Source organism: Lipomyces tetrasporus (assembly GCF_029532465.1).
Source record: "Lipomyces tetrasporus strain NRRL Y-64009 chromosome Unknown POJ06scaffold_9, whole genome shotgun sequence".
Taxonomy (NCBI): Eukaryota; Fungi; Ascomycota; class Lipomycetes; order Lipomycetales; family Lipomycetaceae; genus Lipomyces; species Lipomyces tetrasporus.
The window spans coordinates 343,466-365,707 of NW_026611604.1; the positions used below are offsets into that span (position 1 = coordinate 343,466).

The 22,242-nt window shown below is 47.5% G+C and overlaps 8 protein-coding genes across 8 annotated transcripts; 3 read left to right on the forward strand and 5 right to left on the reverse strand.

Moving 5' to 3' along the window:
- Positions 1-52: 52 nt before the first annotated feature.
- On the reverse strand, positions 53-1,321 carry POJ06DRAFT_270176 (Phosphotyrosyl phosphatase activator; the record flags this gene model as incomplete). The annotated part of the gene is made up of 2 exons (XM_056189424.1): positions 53-244; positions 296-1,321. 2 exons carry the CDS (start codon positions 1,319-1,321, stop codon positions 53-55), a joined length of 1,218 nt encoding a protein of 405 aa, XP_056041651.1.
- A 128-nt stretch (positions 1,322-1,449) lies between these two features.
- On the forward strand, positions 1,450-2,702 carry POJ06DRAFT_146762 (uncharacterized protein). Its single transcript, XM_056184607.1, has one exon. It carries the CDS (start codon positions 1,910-1,912, stop codon positions 2,681-2,683), a length of 774 nt encoding a protein of 257 aa, XP_056041652.1. The 5' UTR covers positions 1,450-1,909; the 3' UTR covers positions 2,684-2,702.
- A 597-nt stretch (positions 2,703-3,299) lies between these two features.
- POJ06DRAFT_258829 (uncharacterized protein) lies at positions 3,300-4,748 on the forward strand. Its single transcript, XM_056188300.1, has one exon. The coding sequence runs from the start codon at positions 3,418-3,420 to the stop codon at positions 4,471-4,473; it is 1,056 nt and encodes a 351-aa protein (XP_056041653.1). The 5' UTR covers positions 3,300-3,417; the 3' UTR covers positions 4,474-4,748.
- A 464-nt stretch (positions 4,749-5,212) lies between these two features.
- POJ06DRAFT_146848 (uncharacterized protein) lies at positions 5,213-6,048 on the forward strand. Its single transcript, XM_056184608.1, has one exon. The coding sequence runs from the start codon at positions 5,340-5,342 to the stop codon at positions 5,925-5,927; it is 588 nt and encodes a 195-aa protein (XP_056041654.1). The 5' UTR covers positions 5,213-5,339; the 3' UTR covers positions 5,928-6,048.
- Positions 6,049-7,081: 1,033 nt separating this feature from the next.
- Positions 7,082-7,927, reverse strand: POJ06DRAFT_200832 (uncharacterized protein; the record flags this gene model as incomplete). The annotated part of the gene is made up of 1 exon (XM_056185210.1): positions 7,082-7,927. The coding sequence occupies one exon, from the start codon at positions 7,925-7,927 to the stop codon at positions 7,082-7,084; it is 846 nt and encodes a 281-aa protein (XP_056041655.1).
- Positions 7,928-10,863: 2,936 nt separating this feature from the next.
- On the reverse strand, positions 10,864-15,281 carry POJ06DRAFT_200750 (uncharacterized protein; the record flags this gene model as incomplete). Its single annotated transcript, XM_056185207.1, has 5 exons — positions 10,864-11,181; positions 11,245-11,911; positions 11,969-13,958; positions 14,011-14,986; positions 15,054-15,281. The coding sequence occupies 5 exons, from the start codon at positions 15,279-15,281 to the stop codon at positions 10,864-10,866; spliced, it is 4,179 nt and encodes a 1,392-aa protein (XP_056041656.1).
- An 869-nt stretch (positions 15,282-16,150) lies between these two features.
- Positions 16,151-18,425, reverse strand: POJ06DRAFT_282898 (peptidase family M41-domain-containing protein; the record flags this gene model as incomplete). The annotated part of the gene is made up of 3 exons (XM_056190067.1): positions 16,151-17,159; positions 17,218-18,359; positions 18,408-18,425. 3 exons carry the CDS (start codon positions 18,423-18,425, stop codon positions 16,151-16,153), a joined length of 2,169 nt encoding a protein of 722 aa, XP_056041657.1.
- Positions 18,426-20,299: 1,874 nt separating this feature from the next.
- Positions 20,300-21,266, reverse strand: POJ06DRAFT_200654 (uncharacterized protein; the record flags this gene model as incomplete). The annotated part of the gene is made up of 2 exons (XM_056185202.1): positions 20,300-20,778; positions 20,837-21,266. 2 exons carry the CDS (start codon positions 21,264-21,266, stop codon positions 20,300-20,302), a joined length of 909 nt encoding a protein of 302 aa, XP_056041658.1.
- Positions 21,267-22,242: the final 976 nt, after the last annotated feature.

Genomic DNA, 22,242 nt, shown 5'->3' on the forward strand with positions numbered 1-22,242 from the left:
TACGAACTTGCAAAGCCAGTATACATACATACCTTTAACGCGATCTACGCAGTCACCGGCCCCCACAGAAAGGCGTCCACGGGAAAAGCACGCCGCCAAATCCGAAGTGTTGGACGACCGGAAATTTACCTAGCACCTCCGCATTGTACATTTTCAATAATCCTGTATGCACTTTGCTCCAGTACGGAACGCCCGAGATATCGTAAAGTACCGGAGAATGCTCGAAGAACGGACCTTTTTTGACCTGTTTTTTTAAGTTAGATTATTGTATGTCAATAAGCAACAACGGGCATGCCTCGTATATAAATGCAACGGCACCAAAATACATATTCACATCCATTTGGTCGTCCACAACAGTTCGGTTCATGACAGCAACAGGGCGCGGCATGCCGTACTTTGTATAGTCGCTCTCTTTCTTTTTTGTCGTGGGAGGTCGCATAGAGCCTGGATGATCCGGCGCATTATTGCCTTCTTTTCCTGTATCATGCTTGTCTTCAACTCCGCGCAGTTGTGCGGCACCAATGATGTATGGTAGATGGAAATGATCGTCGAGACCCCAGACGCCATGGCTACCTGCTGGTTCGAGATTGTATCGGCCCACAACTTTCCTAATAACTTTGAAATACCGCGAGAATATCCACAATATTTCTTTACCAGTAATATCACCCGTCTCGTCCGATTGAGCAGCGCTGTTCGACGATCGGGACGTATCGCGTAATGCGCCGAGAAAAAAGCAACCGCCAAAGAATGCTAAAAAGCTGAGCTCGTGGCCAGTTCTGAAATCCAGCCGCTGAAAAGAGCCAAGCGCGCCCATTAGATATCCATGCAGTTCGATTTTCGCGTCCGCTGACACATCGGCCGTATGTAGCATATCTGTGATCAATGTGCCGACCGCGCTTTCGACGGCTGAAAACCATGTCTTGTAAGCCGGGTTGCCGAAACGACGGGGGCCAGCTACTGGCGGTATGGCATCTGCGAGATCGTCTAGTTTATCGAATACTGCGAGGATGCCGGATACACCGGGAGACAGACCTTCTGCGGATTTAGGTGTAGGGATTGCGGAAACCGCTGAGGAGATATACGAAAGTAGGAACTGTATTCGGGCATAAGCGGTGGTAGATATGAAGTACGTGAGATCATCGGTAGTATGTATTCGTTTCTCGAGAGATTTGTAATGCAAATGCGTGTGTGTCCGAGGCGAGAACACTATCCGGACTGTCCTGGGAGGATGGATTCTTTCTGAGGCTTGAGACTTGTGATGTGTACCAGGTGTGTCAGTCTGTGGAGGCGTCGATCGCGCTGGAGGAGTAGAAAAGTCCATCGCAGTTGAGTGTCCGATAGTCTGTTAACAATGTTTCTGGTCGATTTGGTGACGCATGGATGAATTAAGACTGATTTCCAGTGCTCAAATCAAAGGAAACACAGAGCTGACGTCAGCGCCGCTTTGTCAACGGCGTCTAAGTCGTAGTTAGCAAACCAAACCGGACGACTATCCATTGTTGATACGATCTTAACCCCCCTGCATTCCTCACTTCGATCGCATTGTCCTACTAGTACGGAGTCGGACAAACGCGCGTGATAATTCTGCTTCCTAAAAAGGCGATAATGCTTTTACTTAGGTATACACATTCTAACGCTTACAAGAACAGTGGGCGCTCATTTCCCTTTGCACTATGGAAAAATAGCGAAATGTCAAGGAACGCTAAATTGCGCCTAGAGACATGGCAGATGTGTGCGTTGAATGTCTGCTTCCGACGTGATATGTAGAGCTGTGTGCGAAGTGTACACAATGCTGGGCTGGATTTGAACCAGGGTGGTCTACATCCCAGCAGTTGCAAACAAGAGCATTTTATATAAACTATTATTCTATATTTTTATTCGCCCACGGTAGCCAAGTCTACGGTGCAGCATGGCAGGAGAGTACCTCAAACGGCCTCGTCAGGCGGGCGAGGACGAAATGATAATGTTGCTGCCGGGCCACGTTCCTAGACCAGGATATACTCCATCTAGAGTAACACAGAAATATAGTCTGGGACACAAAACCACCGACGCCCCTGAGAACGAACAATCCGAGGAAGTTGGGGCCCTTGTCCATAGAGAATCTGCAGCATATTATAGAACGGAGGAAGTAAGTGTCAAACGATTGCGGCTTGACGACATAGACAGTGATGTTACAGATGATTCGCCGACTGCTGGGTCGGCAGGTGGAGAGGAGATTGGGACTTTATATGACTCTGCTATTGACGAAGGTATCTCGTACGCACCCGGACTGCAGGTCGCGCCAGGGCAGTCGCCGGAAGCAATAGACATCGACGCGAGCAGCAATCTGGACTGGCCAGGTTCGATTTTCAGCAATGACACGGAGTATTCTGAAGGCACACAGATGCTGGACGTGATCGCCCCATATTTGCAGCGAATGCAGGACGACATTTTGACCAATACGGGGATGCTTGTCGAGGACTTCTGCAGGATTGGTAGATCTGCAGCGCCCGGCGGGAGCGAGTCGGCGGCCGACGCATGCACGGTGCCGCTGTGGGAGGCCGGAGATAACGTCAGGGACCGACTAGAAGCGGTGGCGGATGACTATATTGCGTTTATCGATTGCTTTGTGAAGCGGGAGACACGAGCCTATGCGGAACTGATCAAGTGTTATCTGGGCAAACATCGGCAGTACTCATTATAATTGCACATAAATTAAATCCTTAATAATATATTTGCGCTACCAAATGGCATTCAGACAGTTAATGCATGAACATGAGGAAGCAAGAAGAAGACCGTGTTCGAATATATATATTTGACCAGCACCGAATTAGCGTCTGAGCATATCCCCCGAAAGATCAGTGATGACGTCATTGTGGAGGAGCCAGTGGTCAGGCGTGGCCTTTGATTTGCAGGCGAGGAAGATGGACACAAAGAGTGGGCGCACTTTTGGCTTTCGCTAATGCGCCTGCCCGGGCCTGTAATTTCCCGTGGGTGGCCCTGGCAATCCTGTCGCCAGCACTATTGTTTGCATAACTAACTGTTCAGAGCTATTTTTCGATAGTTCGAATAAGGGATATATCTCCATATAGGTTTTTTATGAGAATTCATGACATAACCGTTCAGCCGGCACTGACTCGTCGCTTGCTTGGTCGCAGCGTTGACGCCAGCGGCGTAAGTGCGCAGAAGTTTTGGTGACCAAAGTATGGCGATTCATGCTCCCCGGTTCCTGGCGCTAGTCTCTTTACGGACTAGTGCGGTCGCGACCCTGCCTACTTGGTCTTGGCACCGCGGACCTGCAACAAACGTCGCCGCAGACAAAATACACCGCCGCCACACCCAGTCGCGCCCATATCACGACGATACTTATCCCTTCCTCCTCCGCTCCCTCCTATACTCCGCTCCCTCCTCTCTGCGTCTTTCCGCAGGCGACTCGACATGTCTTCCCACCCGCCGTCTCGCACGGCGGTTCTCGTTATCCTCCTCCTCTCGCTTGTAACCTGCTTTCTTACACCGGTCTCAGCCGACTCGTCCTCGGCCTACACGTCTATCATCACCGCCCCGCCAAACGGAATCACTTCTATTCCATCAAGCCTCGTCACGGATGACAGCACTCCGTCTACCTCCATCAGGTCGTCTGATGGCAGCGCGACCGTTTCTTTACTCTATTCTTCCACGCTCGTGGCCCAGTCAACTACCGCATTGGGCCCTGTGATCACCGAAACCAACCCGGAAATTAGTTCAACCATTGCATACAACATTTTATCAACATCTTCGGCGGCTTCTGAACCGGCACGGTCATCTTCGGCTACAGCCATGTCGTCAGTATTATCTGCTTCAACGGTGTCGCCGGACTCAGAATCTTCATTGTCGTCCTTGCCATCTGCTACCGCGTCTGACCCGTCGTCGAATTCTGCGTCTCAGATCTCGTCTACCTCGTCCTCGTCCAGTCGACGAACAACTATCCTTGTGGCTGTCATTGTGTCTGTCGCCGGCATTCTTGTCATTGTCTTCCTTGTCCTTGCCTTGGTCCATTATCAGCGCCGACGTCAACGAAATCGGCTGAGTTCAGGAACTGATCATTCGTTAGCCGATACTGAGGCTGCCGGTGCAGAGAAGCCAGCTCCGTCCGCATCGACTTTCCCGCCACCAAAAGCTCCGCGATCAAAGGACAAAAAGCCCCAAGAAAAAATGGAGGTCATAAGGGAAGAATCTCTCGACCCTTCAATGGCTGGTCCATCCAGACTCTCTAGATCATCGAGCCGGAATAAGACGCTGCCGCCGCCGCCGCCGCCACCACCTGTTCCTCCGCCTCCTCCTGCCGCGCAGAGAAACACTTCGTCTCCGCAGGCATTCGGTGCCATGTCACGACGAAACGCGTCGATTGATAGTACAATCGCTGATCGTAATCGAAATGCTGTCATTATGAACTACAGCGTCGAGAGTCTCCTCGATGATGAGATTGAGGTTGACTCAATTGGTATTGCGCGGTGATCTTTCATTTATGGATTCTTACTCTCGGTGTGAAATTTTCGCAGGACGGTGAAACTTGGCATCATTTTACAATTTTTGCTTGGGCGTTTGGATATGCTAATGGTTTATGTTTCATTGTGTTGCTTTTTGTTAATATGTAGGGTCATTTGGGACGTATTTGCATTTGGGGCCGCTTCAATGTATCATCAGTGCATTGTTGAAATAATCGATTAATTGCATTGTACATATGTATAAGAGACTATTGAGCATTCTTTGTAATCTAATCTACTCTAGTTACCATTTATTAATTAATTTGCGTATATTGTCCAGCGGAGATTATTCGAGTGCAAAGATATAGAGGTTGTCTATTATTCCTTACTTGCTAAGAAGATGCATTAACACGCCTATGCGCGTGTTAAGGCGGCGTCCATAGTCTGCATATTGTGGTGTGTCAATAACCGTCTTCAAAGCCATTTAAACGATTATGATACGATGTGGTACGAATATATGATGAAACATTGGGGAGTGCGGACAATTGCTAAGTATAACGTTTGAAGCGACTGCGCCGCACTCCCCGCGACAGTACTCGCCAGCTTTCCCGTCAACATCAACTCTGGTATTCCTGCAATACATGGAACCGTGGACTATGAGTCATTACTACCAGTCAAACAGCATTGCTAACTAATGTTGCTATAGGGGAACTATAAAGGCCAGCAGCTGAGCAAAAAAAGAAGGTCCAGACAATATCAGGAGGAGTGCTTGTGCAACAATGAATTAACCGTGCGCCGATCGGAGTGACGGCCAGCCTCAAGAGCAATTTATATATTCATCCTGTTGTTCAGTTATTCGCAATTGATAATATCCATTATTGTTCTGTCCTGTACATAATGGCATTGCAACTAAGCACGATCGAGAATTCGGAGCGCATTTCCTTAAAGTCACAGCCTAAGCTGTCGTTGTCCGAGTCAGCTATACTGGAATCACCATACACATCCACATTCTTCTTTTCGACCATCACGCTGTCAGTCCTGGGCTGCATTATTTTTCTTGTCGCGATCACAATCTTCTTTGTTTTCGCATTCGCGATCGTTTTATTCGTCGTCTTTGTCTTGGTTGCAACAGTAATGGTCGTGGCCGGCTCCCGGTATCTCGAGCAACATATCTCAGTTCTCAACGTTTCCTCGAATCAGCGTCTTCACTTCGCCGAGTTGCATGGGGAAACATCTACCTCGGCAGACTGTATCCGCAAAGCACCATTCAGCCAGTTACGCCATCCGTCGTCTATGCGATCGCAACATTATGGTCGTGCAGCAGACGAAGACGACTACGAATTAACGCCGACTATTGAAACCGATGCGCATCCAAAGACTGATGGGTCCGTGATCTTGTTGTCCTTACTTCTTGCACCAACGGATGTCTGGAGCAGTTTCAATTATGGGGGCACGACGCGCCAGAACCCTGAAGTCGGTAGCTGATTGCATTAGGAAGTCATGTACCACACGTTAGCACCAGAAAGAGATTTGTAAGAAGACAGCAGCCAGTATCTTATATCATGTAGTCCGAGAATATTCTTCTAATGCCAATTCTTCATTAAACTTGTTTAAGACTACCCAATCTTGCTTTGGACTCCTGAGTGTCATTACCACTTCTCCCCAGCGAGCTGATCGCGGAGTTTTTGGCAGTTCTCTGAGAGCGCTTGAGACCACTTGGCTTCAGGACAGTGTTTCCGGAGGCTGGTAAGTCATTGCTCATAGAACCTGTAACCCCACTCCCCCCCAGGAACATCAATCGACGCCTTGGCACCCTCGACTTCCTCCTCGGCGCCGGCGGGCACTTACTGATCTAAAAGCAGCTCGTAGGGAGCATGCGCTAAGTATCATGACTGAAACTTGGACCAGACTTTGGGAAGGATTCATTATTTGCCATCCCGGGGTGGAGGAATTGACTATATTCAAAGTCCTCCGGAACGGCCCAAATCTTCTCGTTCTTTATGTCCGCTTTATATAAACGTTATCAATTATTCCACCTCGTCTTTATTACGAACCCGACAGCCACAACCACGCGTCAAGGGGTCACGGGATGGTCAGAGGCAGAGCTACGACAGCAACTAATTAGACAGCGCCTTATCCTCGAGTATACCCACCCAAGATAAAGGATGGCACACTTTTGAGCCATCTTTAGGACTTCCAGTGTACAGTCGTGTGGCTTGAATTCGGATTGGTTAGACTGGTCGTGATGCGGGAACTTGCAAAATGATCTAGGCAATCCCCCAAATTACTATATCTCAGATATGAGGCAGACGCGCATTGCTTCCTCTTCTCTTCGTTTCTGTATAACATTTTCACTAAACATATGTTTATTTCTTTTGTACGTTCGTCCTGCTTGCATAGCTATTCAGTCACAATCATTACATTTACGTTGCACAGACCGATGCCGAAAAATATTTCTATATTAATGTGTAATTCTACTAAACATACAGAACACTGGTTCTGAAATAACAGCACATTATTGTGAAATCGTGAATCTACAGAAATCAAACTCCAACCCACATTAACGCCACCATATCCTGTGATCCAGCCTATATTATATGCAGCCTGTCTACAATATCCCCCAAATCTATGCCAGGCCCCTAATTTCTTTTCCGCTGCCGCATGACGTTTTCTTCATCCTCGCGGCCATTTAACGCCAACTGCTCCCGCACTGTCATAACACTCTCTTTGGAAATCGACCCAAATATGAACTTTCCATTTCGGGCCTCCCACAATACTAGCTCTATATCTAACCCGTCGTTGGCGATTTTGTTTGCTAACTGTAATATCGGCTCTTTGTACTCCATATCACGAGGATGGAGGGGGAATACCCGTGAATCGGCTTGGTCCGGAAACTGCTCTTTCGCAAAGTCCGGAACTAAGATGCATAAGGTCGTGTACACCTTATCAATCTTAAATGTCTTCGCAACCGGACCTGACCATTTAACGTAGCCGATGTGAGCGGCGGTCGGATACGTCATCTTCAGCACATACAGAAACCAGTCCACCTTCAATCGCTGCTCCTTCCTCCATTCGAACAAGTTCTTTAGCTTAACGATGTCATCAGCATGGCTATTACTTCCAGCTTTTGCACTGCGCATCATCATAGCCCGTGTACACAAGTGATGCAGTCGCTCGTTGCGAACCGTCCTAAACTCGGACCTGCGGAAAAACTCGATCGCACGGACAAGCTCAGTCGGCAAGCCGTCTCCCGTTCCGTGCCAGCTCCGTCTCCGCTCCAACAACGGCTTTAGGTTCTCCCGGTTATTCTCATCTGATTTCGATGGCAGCTTCTCGGTTGCGCGGCGCTGCAGCAACCCGATCTGCGGGATCGGGCATACTGATACGGAGCCGAGCATCAGTGGTCGGTTGGGATCTCGTGGGCGCGCGTGGTGTCGGGCCATTGCACGCTGCCGGGATGCCGGCGAAGGAGGAGTATTATTCATGCTGATGCAGGCTGCTGAATATGTGGACGGTTCGCAGGTAAACACGGTCTGCTGGCAATGCCGGCTGGTGCAATAGATCGAGATTGCAGTCAACAACAGAACAACACCGAGGAGCTAAATTGCTGAGTATTTTGGGGGTATCCTTGCGATGCAAGGCTTTGCCTTAGTCAATGACGGACTGAGCCAATTGTCCCCATAATACGCAGGAAGTGCGGCGGTCCATCATAATACGTTTTGAGGCTAGCCACAGGTTTTGACAGGCAGATTTACGGCGCAATAATATGCACGGGCATTTTGGCAATACGAGGGAACAAACAACGGGAATTTAACAACCCAACTGCAAACACACACCTGGGCAAGGAAATGCCAATAACTGGCCGCAAGTAAATACTGTTTAAGGTTTCTGCATACAAAGCAGCTTTTATTTTAGCTGGACTATGCCGAAGCAAAAATTCGCATTGCTAGGTTTTGCCAGAAACCTATAGCTGGTCTCGTAGCTAGACGCTGAACACAGAACACAGCACCAATGTGTTTAGAAGTTCTTGCTCGCTTGTTGAGCAATAAGTATGTCGTCGAGACTAGAAAAACGATCTAGAAATCATAGAAAAACAGACTTTCTGGAACGCTGCCAGAGCATTATTTGGAGTGAAAGGCATTGAAGGCCACACGGGTACTGAAGGCAGTCTTATACATATAACTAGGCCGTATGGCAATTTGATGATATTCTTTGAATCATATCAGTCTGCAAAATATTTTGCGCAATAGGTTTAATCTAATAGCCTGATCGACGCGAGGCAGAATGAACTGCTGTCGTATGGTCGCCGGGTTGGTGTCCAGTAGTCGCACATTCTCAGCGTCCCTTGTTCTTCACTAACAGGACGGACGCCACATAAGAACTCTGCAATTGTCGTTGACATAGCGATTTGAATTTCTTGTAATGCCCAGAAGGCCACGTCAATTTGTTATCACGTTTCGCCGGTCATAAAGAATTTTCGGTACCGTGCCCCCCACTCACGAATATTAGAAATCAGAAATGAAAGACTACGGCCAACAATGATTGCCCGATCATTCATCTTGGATGCAGGTTCTCTGCGTCCATTGACAAAGCACTTATGCCTATAGTACATTAACCGCATTTAAACCTTAAATCCTTCTCGTCTTTATAATAACAAACAAATACCAGCGCAAACTACAAACAATACAACGCAAGCAAATATACAAAACACTTCATTGCGTACTGTACAGACTCCATGCCCTACGCATATGCAACTCATTGCGTTTCCTCACGCCGTCGTTTTAAGGCGACCGGAGGTCCGGTGGTGACCGGTTCGCTAGCTCCAGTTTGGCTATCTCCAGCACTTCCAGTCGGCTCGTTGTCAGTAGCCGTGACTGCGTCATCCTCCCTCGGTCGTTTGACACCTGCGGCGCTGTCGGGCGAGGAAGGTGAATGCGCGCTTGTAGCAGTTCCCGCAATTTTAATCCCTCCACCAGCTACAGGTGGATGTGGAATCTGGCTGGGCCGGTTCACATTAGCAGTACCCGGCCCGGCGCCTGCTTGACCTTGGACTTGAAGTCCACCGCCAGGTCGCAGTAATTGAGGTCCGCTGCGTCTCTGTCCCGACTGTAGGTGCTGTAGGACCTGGGACTGCATCGGATTTAACTGTGTTGGCGCACTAGGAGCTCCCTGCTGAGAACCAAGACCTCTAAGTGGTTGAAGTCCTGGTCGTTGGAGTTGGGGTAGGTGAGACTGGCTTCGCGTTTGACCTTGAACACCGATTACAGGCTTCGTAATTGAACGGACGGGAATAGCTGTAGTAGTCGGTTGGCTCCCTTGCAGTTGCTGCGACAGTGGCGAAACTTGAGGTGGCTGAAGTTGACGAGGACCAGGTGTGTGTTCTGATTGCACACTGTCAGACGTCCCGTGCACCTGCGGCTCTGGAGCCTCACCTGTGGTTTCCGTCGAAGGGCTAGATAGCTGTAACGCCGGAGAACTAGCACCTGGCGTAAGAGTCAGCGGAGCTGGTGATGCACGCTGTAATCGAGGACTTGCAGCGGACGGCGCTACTGTCTCGCCTCTCAGTATTGCCAACTGCTTTTGTGCTTCAATTTTGTCCTTCTCGGCTTTGTCAGCCTTTTGCTGCAATAGCTTATTCCGCATTGCTGACTCTTTCTGGGAGACCTCTCTCGCCTTGTTCACCGCGTCAACCTTTTGAGCCTCCATCTCTGCTATCTTAGCTTTTAGTGCCTCCTCCAGCTCAGTCTTATGTTTCGTTTCCAATTCCGTCCGAAGATCCGCGAGCCTCTTTTCTACCTCTTCAGGTGCTTCGTCAATCGGTGCAGGAGCATTACCTGTCGATGAAGCGTTCGCGCTTTCAGCCGCTGCCTTTGTCATTTCTTGAAGCTCGGTCTGTCTATTCTCTAGTTCTTCCTTCAGCTTAACAAGTTCAGCAGTACTAGCTTCATTCGCTTTCGTGGTACGATCAAGATCTGCCTGCGTTTTCTCCAGGGTCGTTTGAAGTTCTTCCAGTCTCTTCTGCTGCTCCTCTGAGGGGGCCCCGCTTGCAGGAACTGCAGCCCCAACAGGGCCTTCTAACGCTGCATGGGTTGCCTGAGCTTCCGCGACCCTGGATTCTTCCAGCGCTTTATCCTTGACTTCGATGTCTTTAGTCAGAGTATCAACAGTCTCTTTCAGAGTTGAAATCTCAGATTCGAGAGTCGCTATTTTCGTCTGTAGGGCATCTGATGTGGCTTTAGCTTCCTGGGCCTCCGTTTCCTTCGCTCTGATGGTCTCTTTAAGAGCATCATGCTCCTGCTTCAGTGCGTCTAGCTCATTCTGCACCGCCTTAGTTTCCTCCCGTCTTCCTTTCATTTTCGATAAAAATTCAGTTTTCATCTTTTCGAATCGAATCTTCTTGTCTTCGAGTTCCGCCGCAAGTTCAGCGGACTATGGCGATAATCTTATTATTTATGCTACACAAAACTAATCGGACATAACTACTTACCTTGGTTATGGCAGCATTCAGTTCCTCCTTAATAGTTCCGATCTCTGTCCTGACAGACTCCGCCTCGGACTTAACGGTCTGGAGCTCTTCATCCTTGGCTTTCAGCGCTTCTTCCTTCTCCGTTAATAGCCGCTGCTTCGTAGCCTCGATTTCACTTTTTGCTGCGTCGCGTTCATTCGAAGCTGTCTCGAGCTTTGTCGTCAATCCAGCCACCTCATCTTTTAAGTTCTGCAGCTCGACAGGATCAACTCTCTATATCAGCGAATGTTAGCAAGTAAACACGCGCGGCTACATGCAATGACAATTTCTACTAACTTCATATTTCTGCAAAATCTGCTGAGCACGGTTCTTCCATCTCTCACTATCCTCCTGAACCAACTTCAATTGCTGCTCCTTGGCCTCTAGGTCTGCAGTTGCAGATGCAGATTTATCCTCCAACGGTTGAATCTGAGCTTCTAATTGCTTAATATGATCTTCAAGATTTCGGATGCGATTATTCGCACGGCGGTTATCTTCCCTTAACGACGAGTTGCTTTCACGGAGAATGTTGATCTCGTTGACTCTGTCTAGCAATTCTTGGTGTAATCGATTTTGCTCTCTAGTAGATGAATTATTCTCGCGCTCCTGCGCTAGCTGCACACGAACCTCATCCAATGACGCAACCGTATGATCCAGGCGTTGTTTGAGTCGCTTTGTCTCCTGAAGAGAAAGTTCATACTGGCAATCCACAATTTCTTTTTCATGGCGCAAGAACTTAACAATTTCGCGCATTTCTTCGATGGAGTTGTCAGCGGTAGATGATAATGTACGCGCTGGTGTGGCCCGTATCGTATCAATCCCTTCAATAATATCTGCCGATTCGGTCTCTGTGGTTGAAGCAGAGGTAGCAGTCTGCTGCTGCTTCTGCACCCTGTTGATCTGTGAGCTGAGAGATTCAAGCTGGTTGTGCAAGAGCTTGTTCTGCTCCAAAAGATCGTCGCATCTATTCATTCATCAGTGCCTTTCCAAGTTAATCAAAAATTTATAGTAAGTTACGGACCTCGATTTAAGCTCTTCAATTTCCTTTTCATATCCTTCTCTGCGCGAATTCCAGCTTGCCTCGCCGTTGTCCAAAGCATTCTTGGCAACTTCCGCATCTTTGCGAAGTTGATGGACACGATCCATTGTCCTGTTATGAGAATTACGCAACTTCTGTATTTCTTGTGCAGTAGCAGCGTGCTTTACGAGTTCCGCCTCGTAATTTTTCTGAGATTCATGCGTAATCTGCGCTTGTTTACGGAGATCATTCTGCAAAATTCGGACATTTGACAGTAATCTCGTCTCGGAGTCGCTCAGGCGCTGAACTTCTTCCTCGAGTTTCGTCTTTTCTTCAGAAAACTGACGAGCGCTTTCGACGGCCATCTCTTGCGACTTGGACAACTCAACATTAGTTTCAGCAAGTTCCTTTGCGAGGGTTGTGACTTGAACGTTAAGTTGACCGATTTCAGTATCGCGATTACGGAGTTGCTCCTCAACGGAAGATTTGTATTGGTCGTGGGTAGCGTTCATAGACTCCAGTGCTTCCTCGGCAGCACTAGCAATGCCACTGAGATGTTCTGCGTGCTCCTTAGCCTCTTCCAACTCAGCTCGCGTCGATTCAAGTGTTGTCTTAAGTTCAGCAACTTCTGACTCAAGATTACGAGCAACACTAAACCCTTCTTCCTCGATCTGGCGTTGGTAGAGTGTAACTTTCTCTTCAGCAGTGACAAGGCTTGCAGTAAGCACCTCCACGTTACTCTGCAATTGCTCTTGACTCGTCCTGGCCTTGACTAGACTTTCCTTAGTAGTGGAGAGCTCTGCTAGCATCTTGTCAAGTTTTTCTTGAAATTCCTTAGATTCATACTCTTTGCGAATAGTGATCTTGCGGACCTCCTCAGTCTCAGTATCGAGCTTTGTTTTTGTAGCATTGAGCTCCGCTTCGAGATTTTCCACTTGGGAAACAAGTCTTCTGCGAGTCTCTGCATCAGTTTTTTCTCTTTCGGCTTCGACATTTTGGAGATATATGATCATGCTGTTCAGTCTAGTCTTTTCTTCGGTCAAATTATCATTTTCTCGAGTCAGTCTCTGTTGAATTGAATTGAACAACGATTTTTCGGCCTTCAAGTTGGCATTCTCGTTTCGCATCGTTTCAAGAGTAGCCTTCACGTCGACTACTTCGTTGGCGACTTGTTGAGTTTTCAGATCTTGCTTCGTAAGATTTTCCTGAATCTGGGTGTTTCGCTTCAGGACTTCGACGTTCTCTTTCTTTGTCATCTCAAAGTTATCCGTCATGATCTTTAATCGCTCCGTTATCAATTCAACCTGAGTCTGGGCACGAGAGAGTTCTTGCTGCACTGTAGCTCTTTCGTCTGAAAGGCGAATAACCTGCTCGTTGAGCATCTTCATGTCCACGCCAGTCTCTCGGCGATAAATGTCGAACTGTTCTTGTAGATCCTTAAGTGCTTTAGTCGCTTCCTCGTTCTTCTTGACAGTCTCGCGATATTCGTCCGCTGAGATTGCTTGGCCTTCATGTTCGGTAGCAGGTGGAGACACAGTAATTGCCATAGTAGCTCCATTCGCACCATTTTTACCAGAGAGAATGTCTCGGAACATGTCGCGCTCCCGCTGATACGAATCCATCTTAGTCTGGGTACGCTTGATTTCGGTTTCGAGTTCCTCGATCTTCGCCTGCTTCTCCCGAACGGCCGCAGCCTCCAGGTCTTCCATCTTCCGTCGGGTTTCTGCTTCCTCACGTTCAAGTCGATCACCTAACTCTCGAGTAACCCGAAGAAGGTTCTGGTTCTGTTGTTGAAGCTCAATGGTGTTTTTAAAAGTAACAAGTCGTTCAGAAATAAGGGCGTCCGTGTCCGACAACTGTTCTGTTGACGAGGCATCCGCAATTAGTCTGCGAAGCTCAGCCTGTTCGGCGGCAGATAAAGGACTAGGACCGGATATTTGAGATTGCAGTTCAAACAGAACCTGCTGAACTTGCCGCGAGAGATCGTGCACCTCTAAATGCCTATTAGCAGTGGAAGCAATCCGACGTAGCATATGTATACATACGCTGACGGTAAATCTTATTGTCTCGCTCTCCGTCATTAACACTAACAGTCAGAGCCTTGAGCTGTTTCTCCAGATCTTCCTTCTCCTTCTCCGTCTCATCAAGCAAAACTGACATATCTGCAATCTCGACCTTAAGTCTACTTGCCTCTTCCCGCTCAGCTTGGATTATTGGGGCGCGAGTCTCGAGGTCTTGTATCAATTCATCGAAATTTTGCTGCAGCGACTGATTACGTCGTCTTTCATGCTCAAGCTGGTGCTTTGCTTTCATGAAATCGGTGTACAGTTGAGTAAGCGAGACTCCACTTTTCTGAACTTGAGTTATGGCATGAGCGGACGGCGAGAACAACGAGATTTGCGACATATCTCTTATGGAACCGTTTCCATTTCCATACGGAGTAGATGGAGTAGCTGGAGTGCGCTGCTGCTCTTGCTGCTCGTCTAAACGTTCCTGAACAGCGTGCAATTCCTCCAACTGAGTCTCCAACGCTGCCAATTTCGTCTCCGCCTCATCTGCGCGATCACTCTCCTTCTCCGCGATGGCTTGCCAGCTAGCAGCATGTTGAGCCTCCTTGCCTCGCTCAGTCTCTAGGGCTTCTTCGAGCTCGGAGATGCGCGCGCGAGCTTCAGTTGTCGATCGCTCCCACAAAGCGGCAAGTCTCTGTTGACTAGTCATTTCCTTCTTAAAATTCTCCTCTGCGGCGGCACTGGAGTCTTGCACTGTCTTGACCTTCTGTAACGCGTCTTCTAGGCTCTTTGCGAGAGTACCGACCCGATCAGTGAGTGTGTCCTTTGTTTTGGTGAGGGTGGAGACGTCGGCGAGCGCAGAATCGAGCTCACCCTGAAGCTGCGACACTTGAACCGACTTCTCCTTTCTGAAATTACTGAATTCAGTCGTCTTCGTCGAAAGTTCGTTATCAAGCCATGTACTGTTAGTTTTGAGTAGTTCGATCTCTTGCGTTAGATTTTGTTCGCGAAACTGAAATTGTGATTGTGTTAGTCTTCACTGCACCATCTAACCACATAAGAGATAGTTAAATAGATACCTTAGCGGACAGCTTCGCAGCCTCAGCTTGCTGCAACTTATTCTCCAGGTCGACAGCATTCTTGCGACAATCGAGGTACTTCGCTTGCAATCCTTCAAACTCCTCATTCAGCGTCGCAATCTCCTTATTTCTCTTATCGAGTGCTTCGACTGTATGTCGATTTTCGGCCTCCAATGCCTCGATCCGGTGCTGCAGACTCGCAGTTGATTGCTGCCCGTCCAACGACATTGTTGTCTGTCCCTGGATCGAGTTGGGCGTTATCGAGTTCTGATCAACCCAGTGTTCCGCTGATCAATCCAATCAACCAGTGTGATATCCAAAATTAATGAATCACAAGTGGAAGATAGATGACAACAATAAAGCAAATCGTGTAGCGGCTGGGCAGGGATAGATGCTTTGGCGCCGCGACCTGACCTCGATCCTGTTGATGAGCTACAAGTCTCCCAAATTTTAGGCGCGTTCGAGATCGGGAGATTAGACTGAGCGGCATTCAGCACTGCCCTGCAAGCAGTGATCGGTTCCTACGACAACTAATGCAATTTAAATAATAAATCTAAATACAATAACCATTTATCCAACTGTAACAGCCTCCCTTTACCAAGGCAAGAAATACCTAATTGACCAAGCTTTTATTGGCGGTACTGAAGATTTCGACCCACATAACGATACCATACTGTAAACCGGAATATATTATGCAACAAAACTAACAATCAAAGCAGTAATAAACAACAATGAAAGCAGTAGTAAACAACAAACCATACATAATGTAGGGCAAGAAACAAGGGATCGTTATTACAAGATATACAAGACCAGGTAAACTAATTCAAAACGCTACCAAGTGTGAAACGCTGCAAATGATATTATCACCTTCAATCATCAATGAAAAGAAAAATGTCCGTTTAATGTACTATCAGCCTTCTCAAGCGGACAACGAAGACTGAACAAAACCGTGACAACAACAAAAAGCAAGCCGACATTCACAAAAACAACGAAGACCTCCTTTCGCAGAACACATGTAAACACTTATTCTTGCTATTCGCAATAGATTGCAGCCGATGGTTCTAAATTAATTTATCAATATTATTTGTGATGTATTCTTATAGTGCTGGTGGATTTCTATCTCTGGCAGCAGCAATAGGACGAGTACCCTTGATAATAGATGCAACCGATTCGGACAGGGCAGCTTTCTTAGCCTTCACTGGCTTTTCTCCATTAACTACCCGCTCGATATCAGCCTTATCCAAGGTCTCGTACTCAACAAGAGCCTCTGCAAGCCGACTCAACTCTTTCGAGCGCTCATATAACAGCTTCTTAGCTCGTTCTTCCGACTTCGATAGTAGATCCCTGATTTCGCTCTCAGCAAGCTCCCGAGTCTTGGCGGACCACTCTTGCCATTTATCAGAGAGCTCCACTGGGCCCACCTTATCCGACATACCGTAGCTGGTGACCATCTGGCGAGCAATCTGAGTAGCCTTTTTTAAGTCACTAGCGCATCCAGAAGTAACATTTTCAGGACCGTTAATGAACTCTTCGGCGGCTTTGCCACCCATGCAAACGTCGATCTGCGCAAGAAGCTCCTTCTTAGTCTGGTCATATTTGTCCATCTCGGGCAGCTGGAACGTGACACCAAGAGCACGCCCTCGAGGAAGGATAGTAGCTTTGTAGAGCGCCGTAGCTCCGGGAGTATACATCGCAAGAAGTGCATGACCAGCCTCATGAAATGCAGTAAGCCGTTTCGTGCTATCAGTCAAGACCATTGACTTCTTCTCAGCACCCATCAAAATCTTGTCCTTGGCCCATTCAAAGTGGTTCGTGTCGACTTGATGAGCATTCACCTGGGACGCATGGATGGCAGCCTGATTGACCAAGTTCTGTAGATCGGCACCAGAAAATCCGGGAGTTCCACGAGCAACAGACTCAACATCGACATCAGATGCCGTCTCCACATTCTTCATGTGATGCTTCAAAATTGCGATACGACCGCGGACATCCGGTAAGTCAACATTAACAATCTTATCGAATCGACCAGGGCGGGTAAGAGCGGGATCAAGCAGCTCAGGGAAGTTGGTAGCAGCAATAAAGATAACCCCGGTTGTCTGTGAAAACCTATAATAAGGTGGTTAGCAATCTTCGATTGTCTATAAAATGACGACAACATGCTTACCCATCGAGATCAACCAAAAGCTGGTTAAGAGTCTGCTTGACATAGGCCTGATCACGCGAATTACGCCGAGCTCCGATAGCGTCTAACTCATCGATGAAAACAATACTTGGGGCCTTTGCTTTCGCAGCAGCAAACAGCTCACGAACACGCTTCGCTCCGACTCCTACATACATCTCGTCGAACTCACTGCCGCTCATGAAAAAGAATGGGACGCCTGCCTCTCCAGCAACCGCACGCGCCAGAAGTGTCTTACCGGTACCAGGCGGGCCAGTCAATAGGACACCTTTTGGCAATCTGCCACCAAGTCCAGTGTACTTAGTGGGGTCCCGGAGGAAGGCAACTATTTCCTCAAGATCAGCCCTAGCTTCATCAACGCCATGGACATCGGTAAATTTCACAGTCGGCTGTGACATCGAAGTGTCGTGCTTTGCTTGCGGCGGCCCCTTCAGAATGCCGCTTGTCTCCGAAGCCACAGCAACCAACACAATCAGTGCATAGAAGCTTACTCCTAGCATTACCAACAACCTGACATATCGAAAGAACAGAGATCCCTTGGAGTCCTGAAGAACAACATGAATAGGATCTGACTTCAAGCCCGAGCTAGTAATACTTGGTCGTTTCACCCCAGCGGTCGCCGTCTCGCCCGAGAACGCTGCGGGCGCACCCTGGTTTTGGACGCCGGAATTTCTAACAGCTGCTGCCTTTTGGGTCTCACCGAGTAACTCCAATGCGCCCAAGTATAAGCTTTCACATTCTGCATTCGAGGCCACACTAGGATTTTCGTAACGTTTGACGACGACTTCAGGGTACTTGTGAGCTAACAAGGCAGCGTAATAGTCTGCCTGCATCGACGGATCGTCCAAATGCTCGTTTGCTTTCCTTTCCTTTGCTGCTAACGACCGTTTAACAAGTCCCAGTGAGAGATGTCGAGTCAAAGACGCGACGACATTATGCTCGGTCAACCGGGCAAGTTCTGGCCGCTTGTTCACACCTATTAAATGCGCCCTTATGACTCTTCCTGGCTCGCTCGAATTTGTTGAAGCCAACCTAGTATGGACTTGAAATGCAACGAAATTCTTCGCCAGGTTGCCTTTTATTAGCAGGCTGCTAACCTTCGATGCCTCATGTCTCAGGATCGGCCGCTAAATTGTAAGTCAGATCGTGATCGCTCAAAGTAACACCGCACATACAAGCAATACATTCGCCATTTAATTGCTTAGTAGTGGTACTCCCACCGTACTTGAGATTCCTGGTCCGTGATTCCGGTTAGCAGTTGTCTCACTTGAGTTGAGTTCTAGAAAGGCCCTCAAGCGGAACTTGAATACAGCAACCAAAGAAATGCTCACCTGTTGTACTAATCGTTTAAACCAAATACCACGAACTATCAGGTGAGGAATTACTGGAGACTTGACAGTGTCAAACTGAATCGAGCCGGCACTAACCTTGGAAATGTGGTTCAAGCGAGAATCGCCGCCGCCGCCGACGACGGTTAGCCTCCAGTCATGTTACACCAGATCCTAGCGTAACTTCTAGAACGCCACCAGCCTGTCAGAACGTCACATCGACTGAGACAAAAGTGCCAACACTATCACTCATAGTCTTCTTGGAGGTGACACCAACCCCCCCGGAAATGTGAGCATCGACGGTCTAGTTTCAAGCCCTAACCGACAGAACCCTACAGTGTACCCACAGATAAATTTCATTCCGCTTAAATTCTTGCATCCATGCTATCGACATACACTCTGCGCCAGAAGATATGACAGACACTTTAGGATTGGTGGGTGAATTGGATTTTCCGTGAATTCGGGGCAACTTCTTTATACTTAATTTTTATGGTAAGTTTGCCTGCTATGACATTTTCTCGCATGCAATGTCTACTCTCTGCAACGACATCGCTCGGCTAAAATGATGACCAAACAATCGCTTTCAAACTAGAGTATGTGATTCTAAATGATCGGAACGATTTTGCATGTCAGGCTGACTACCGAGTTTCGTTTGCATGGGCGTTTGTTGCATAATGCCGAGAGAATTTTGATCAGAGTTTCGACTAACACGTCTGAAGTTTCATTGCATTTACAATAAACTTTTTTTTATCAACAGTTCAATATCTGGTATGTGTTTGTTTAATAGAGCTCTATGTGTACGGTTGGCGTCTAGATGATGATCAACAAAAACTCAAGCTGGAAATTACCGACTGAATTTTCATGTCGACAAAGTTTTGGCACCTCTTCTGATTAGACGTCTGAACAGTCACATGTTGCCGCTCATGACTAATAATGTATATACGAATGACTAATATTTATAAAATAGATCCACAATGGTAATTATACTTACATTTTTCAGATCAGTGTTTTGATCAATGGGATGAGTCGTTGCACTGGGCACTGACCACTTCTCCGAAGTGGAATATGAGCGATATGCATTTAGTAGGCCTAGAAAACCTACGCTACTGATTTCTCTACATCCGTGATATGGTTCTCGCTTCTAAGATTACTTTAGGCTTATGTCTATATAGGTATGATCACTCGGCGAACTTTTCCGTGACCATGAGCTAGGTATGCGCTAATATGTTTCACTGTCTGTATTTTGCAAAGGATGAGATTAGATAAATTTGACAAGCATATGTCAGAGTATTTCTTTGAAGACATCATATTTCTGATGCTTATAATATATATACTTTATGCTACCGAAAGTCACGAAATAATTGCTCACTTTATAGTAGAACATCATTGTTGACGTCTCTCCTTGTGATTATTAGTAATTACAGTTTGCGATAGAGGTAAGCATGTTTCTGCGAGTACTGCAAGACGCAAATGTAGGCTTCGATGATGATCTCTTATATTATCTCACGACGGTCGACTGCGCCATAAGATGCTTGGCGATGATGAATTAGCCGGTGACTCGGCTTGAGACTGAAAAGAGACTTCATTTGCTGTATTGTTGGTGCGCTTTGTTAGCTGTGTCATAGTGATTTTCTAACTCCAATTAATAGGTTTGCGGATTTATTATTTCGCTTTACTTATTATTCATCTAGTTAATCCGAATTAAGGCATATAATACAAAGTAGTAGATTCAAACCCCTCTATCTTTTCCGTCCCTTTCCAATTTTCTTCTGTGTGGCAAGAAACTCTTCCTCAGTCGGAGGGTTGTCCGACGCTTTCTTACTCTTCTTTCTGCCGCCTGTGGATGCGTATTTCTTCTCTAGATCATCTAGGAAATTGTTCATTCTCGCGGCATTCCGTTTCCGAATCAGTTCACCTAGTGTATTCTCATCGCCGTCCATGACTTTTTTTCCGATACCCAACTCCGTTGCCAACTCTTCAGCCTCTTGCTCTTCCTTCTTAGCTGCCTTTCGGCGCGCAGATTTTGTGGCGGCGGATTCGCCCGTGTATTTTTTGTATGGCTTTACGTCCCCCGACTTGATCGCTTCGTTTATTATGTCACGGAATCTTGTCTCATCTTCAAGAACGTTGGAATGCACGACGTTCTCAAAGACAATGTCCAAATCCCCTTTTGACTCCGTGTAAAACCGTAGAATGTCGTCACGTTCTTCGCCAGATTCTATATGCCTGTTAGACCGGTGGTGACGCGTGGGTGCGAAATGGAAAACCAAACGCACCTTTGTATTGCTTCTTATCCTCCTCAATCATTTCCTTCGTGACAGCTTTCTTATACATCTCGTCAAAATATTCCTTCCAGCCAAACATTTCTCCACTAGTATCCTCCAAGCTCCCGGTAGCGTCGTATGTCTTACGTCTGTCAGAGTCGCTCAACACACCATACGCAAACACAATTTCCTGAAACTTCTTATGCGCATCATCACGCTTTTCGGGATCAACCTTGTCGGGATGATGAAGTAACGCCAACCGCCGATACGCCTTCTTCACATCTCCTTCCGTCGCAGTACGCTCCACGTTGAGAACTTCGTAGGGATCTATTGATGTCGGGGGTTGATCTCCCTCATCTTCATCAACGTCTTCCTGCTCGTCGATTTCAGGCTCGCGTACATGGTCTTCTTCAATCTTTTTCCCTTTCTTTTGACGTGGCATTCTGATTTGATTGACGCGATTGGTCTGAGAAACGAGATTGCCGAACAACAACGCGCTCGCGCCGCATTCGACCTGCAAGATTGCTGGGCTAGGGTAGGTACCTACATGGTGATGATACCTGGACCAGAAAGTGTGGATTGACCCTGGCTAGTCTATGACGTGAATATCCGCGACAGTAACATCCATCGCAAGGTATTACTGCACGCGTTCAACGGAAATATCAACCATGACATTCCTACGACGGGGTTACGGATGCATACACCAATGACATCCTTCTGCTGAACTCTAGGTACTAACGAAGAGTGTGGTACACTATCGAATACAGCATGTTGTCATTTGTGGATGTATCATAAAGTCTTCCAGAGTTTACGTTAGATAGGAAGAGCCTAATGTTTATAAAGGTGTAGACCCAAATGGCTTTTGCCGATCATTGACGATGGCCCCCAATTTGATCTATCGAGCTGCAATAAATTATACCAAGCCAAATCAACTTGGGTGACGCGTGCATGGTTACATATCAACTACCGAGACCGCGGAGTTCGATCAGAAACTGACCGGGCGAAGAGTTCGCAGCACGAGCTTAATTTGAGTACGGCCAGTACTAGTAGCGAAGAGTCGACAACCGTCGGCAGCCGATTGAGGGCAAGCGCCCGACCCATCGACTGCCGGCTCATACAGCGTACATGGCGAAATCAGATGATAACCGCGAAGTAGCAATTTCGTAATCTTAGGAGGAAGTAGTGTAGACGGCCCCAGCACGATTGCACGAACCGCGTACGAGCTCTTGCAAACTGCGAGGGATTCCGGCGGAACACCATGGGCTCCGACCTCACCGTAAATGACTAGCGCACCGTACTCGCTGAAAATGCGAGTGTCGAATTGCCAAGCGGACATCATATGGGAGGAAAGAACAGAATTCGAAACCCCTTGTGCGGTTCACAAATAAGCAGCTTTGCAGCTGTAGCGGCCGGACACA

What these genes read in the sequence shown, in the direction of transcription:
- POJ06DRAFT_146848 (XM_056184608.1), top strand. Translation starts at nt 5,340, where the DNA reads ATGGCATTGCAACTAAGCACGATCGAGAATTCGGAGCGCATTTCCTTA.
- POJ06DRAFT_258829 (XM_056188300.1), top strand. Translation starts at nt 3,418, where the DNA reads ATGTCTTCCCACCCGCCGTCTCGCACGGCGGTTCTCGTTATCCTCCTC.
- POJ06DRAFT_146762 (XM_056184607.1), top strand. Translation starts at nt 1,910, where the DNA reads ATGGCAGGAGAGTACCTCAAACGGCCTCGTCAGGCGGGCGAGGACGAA.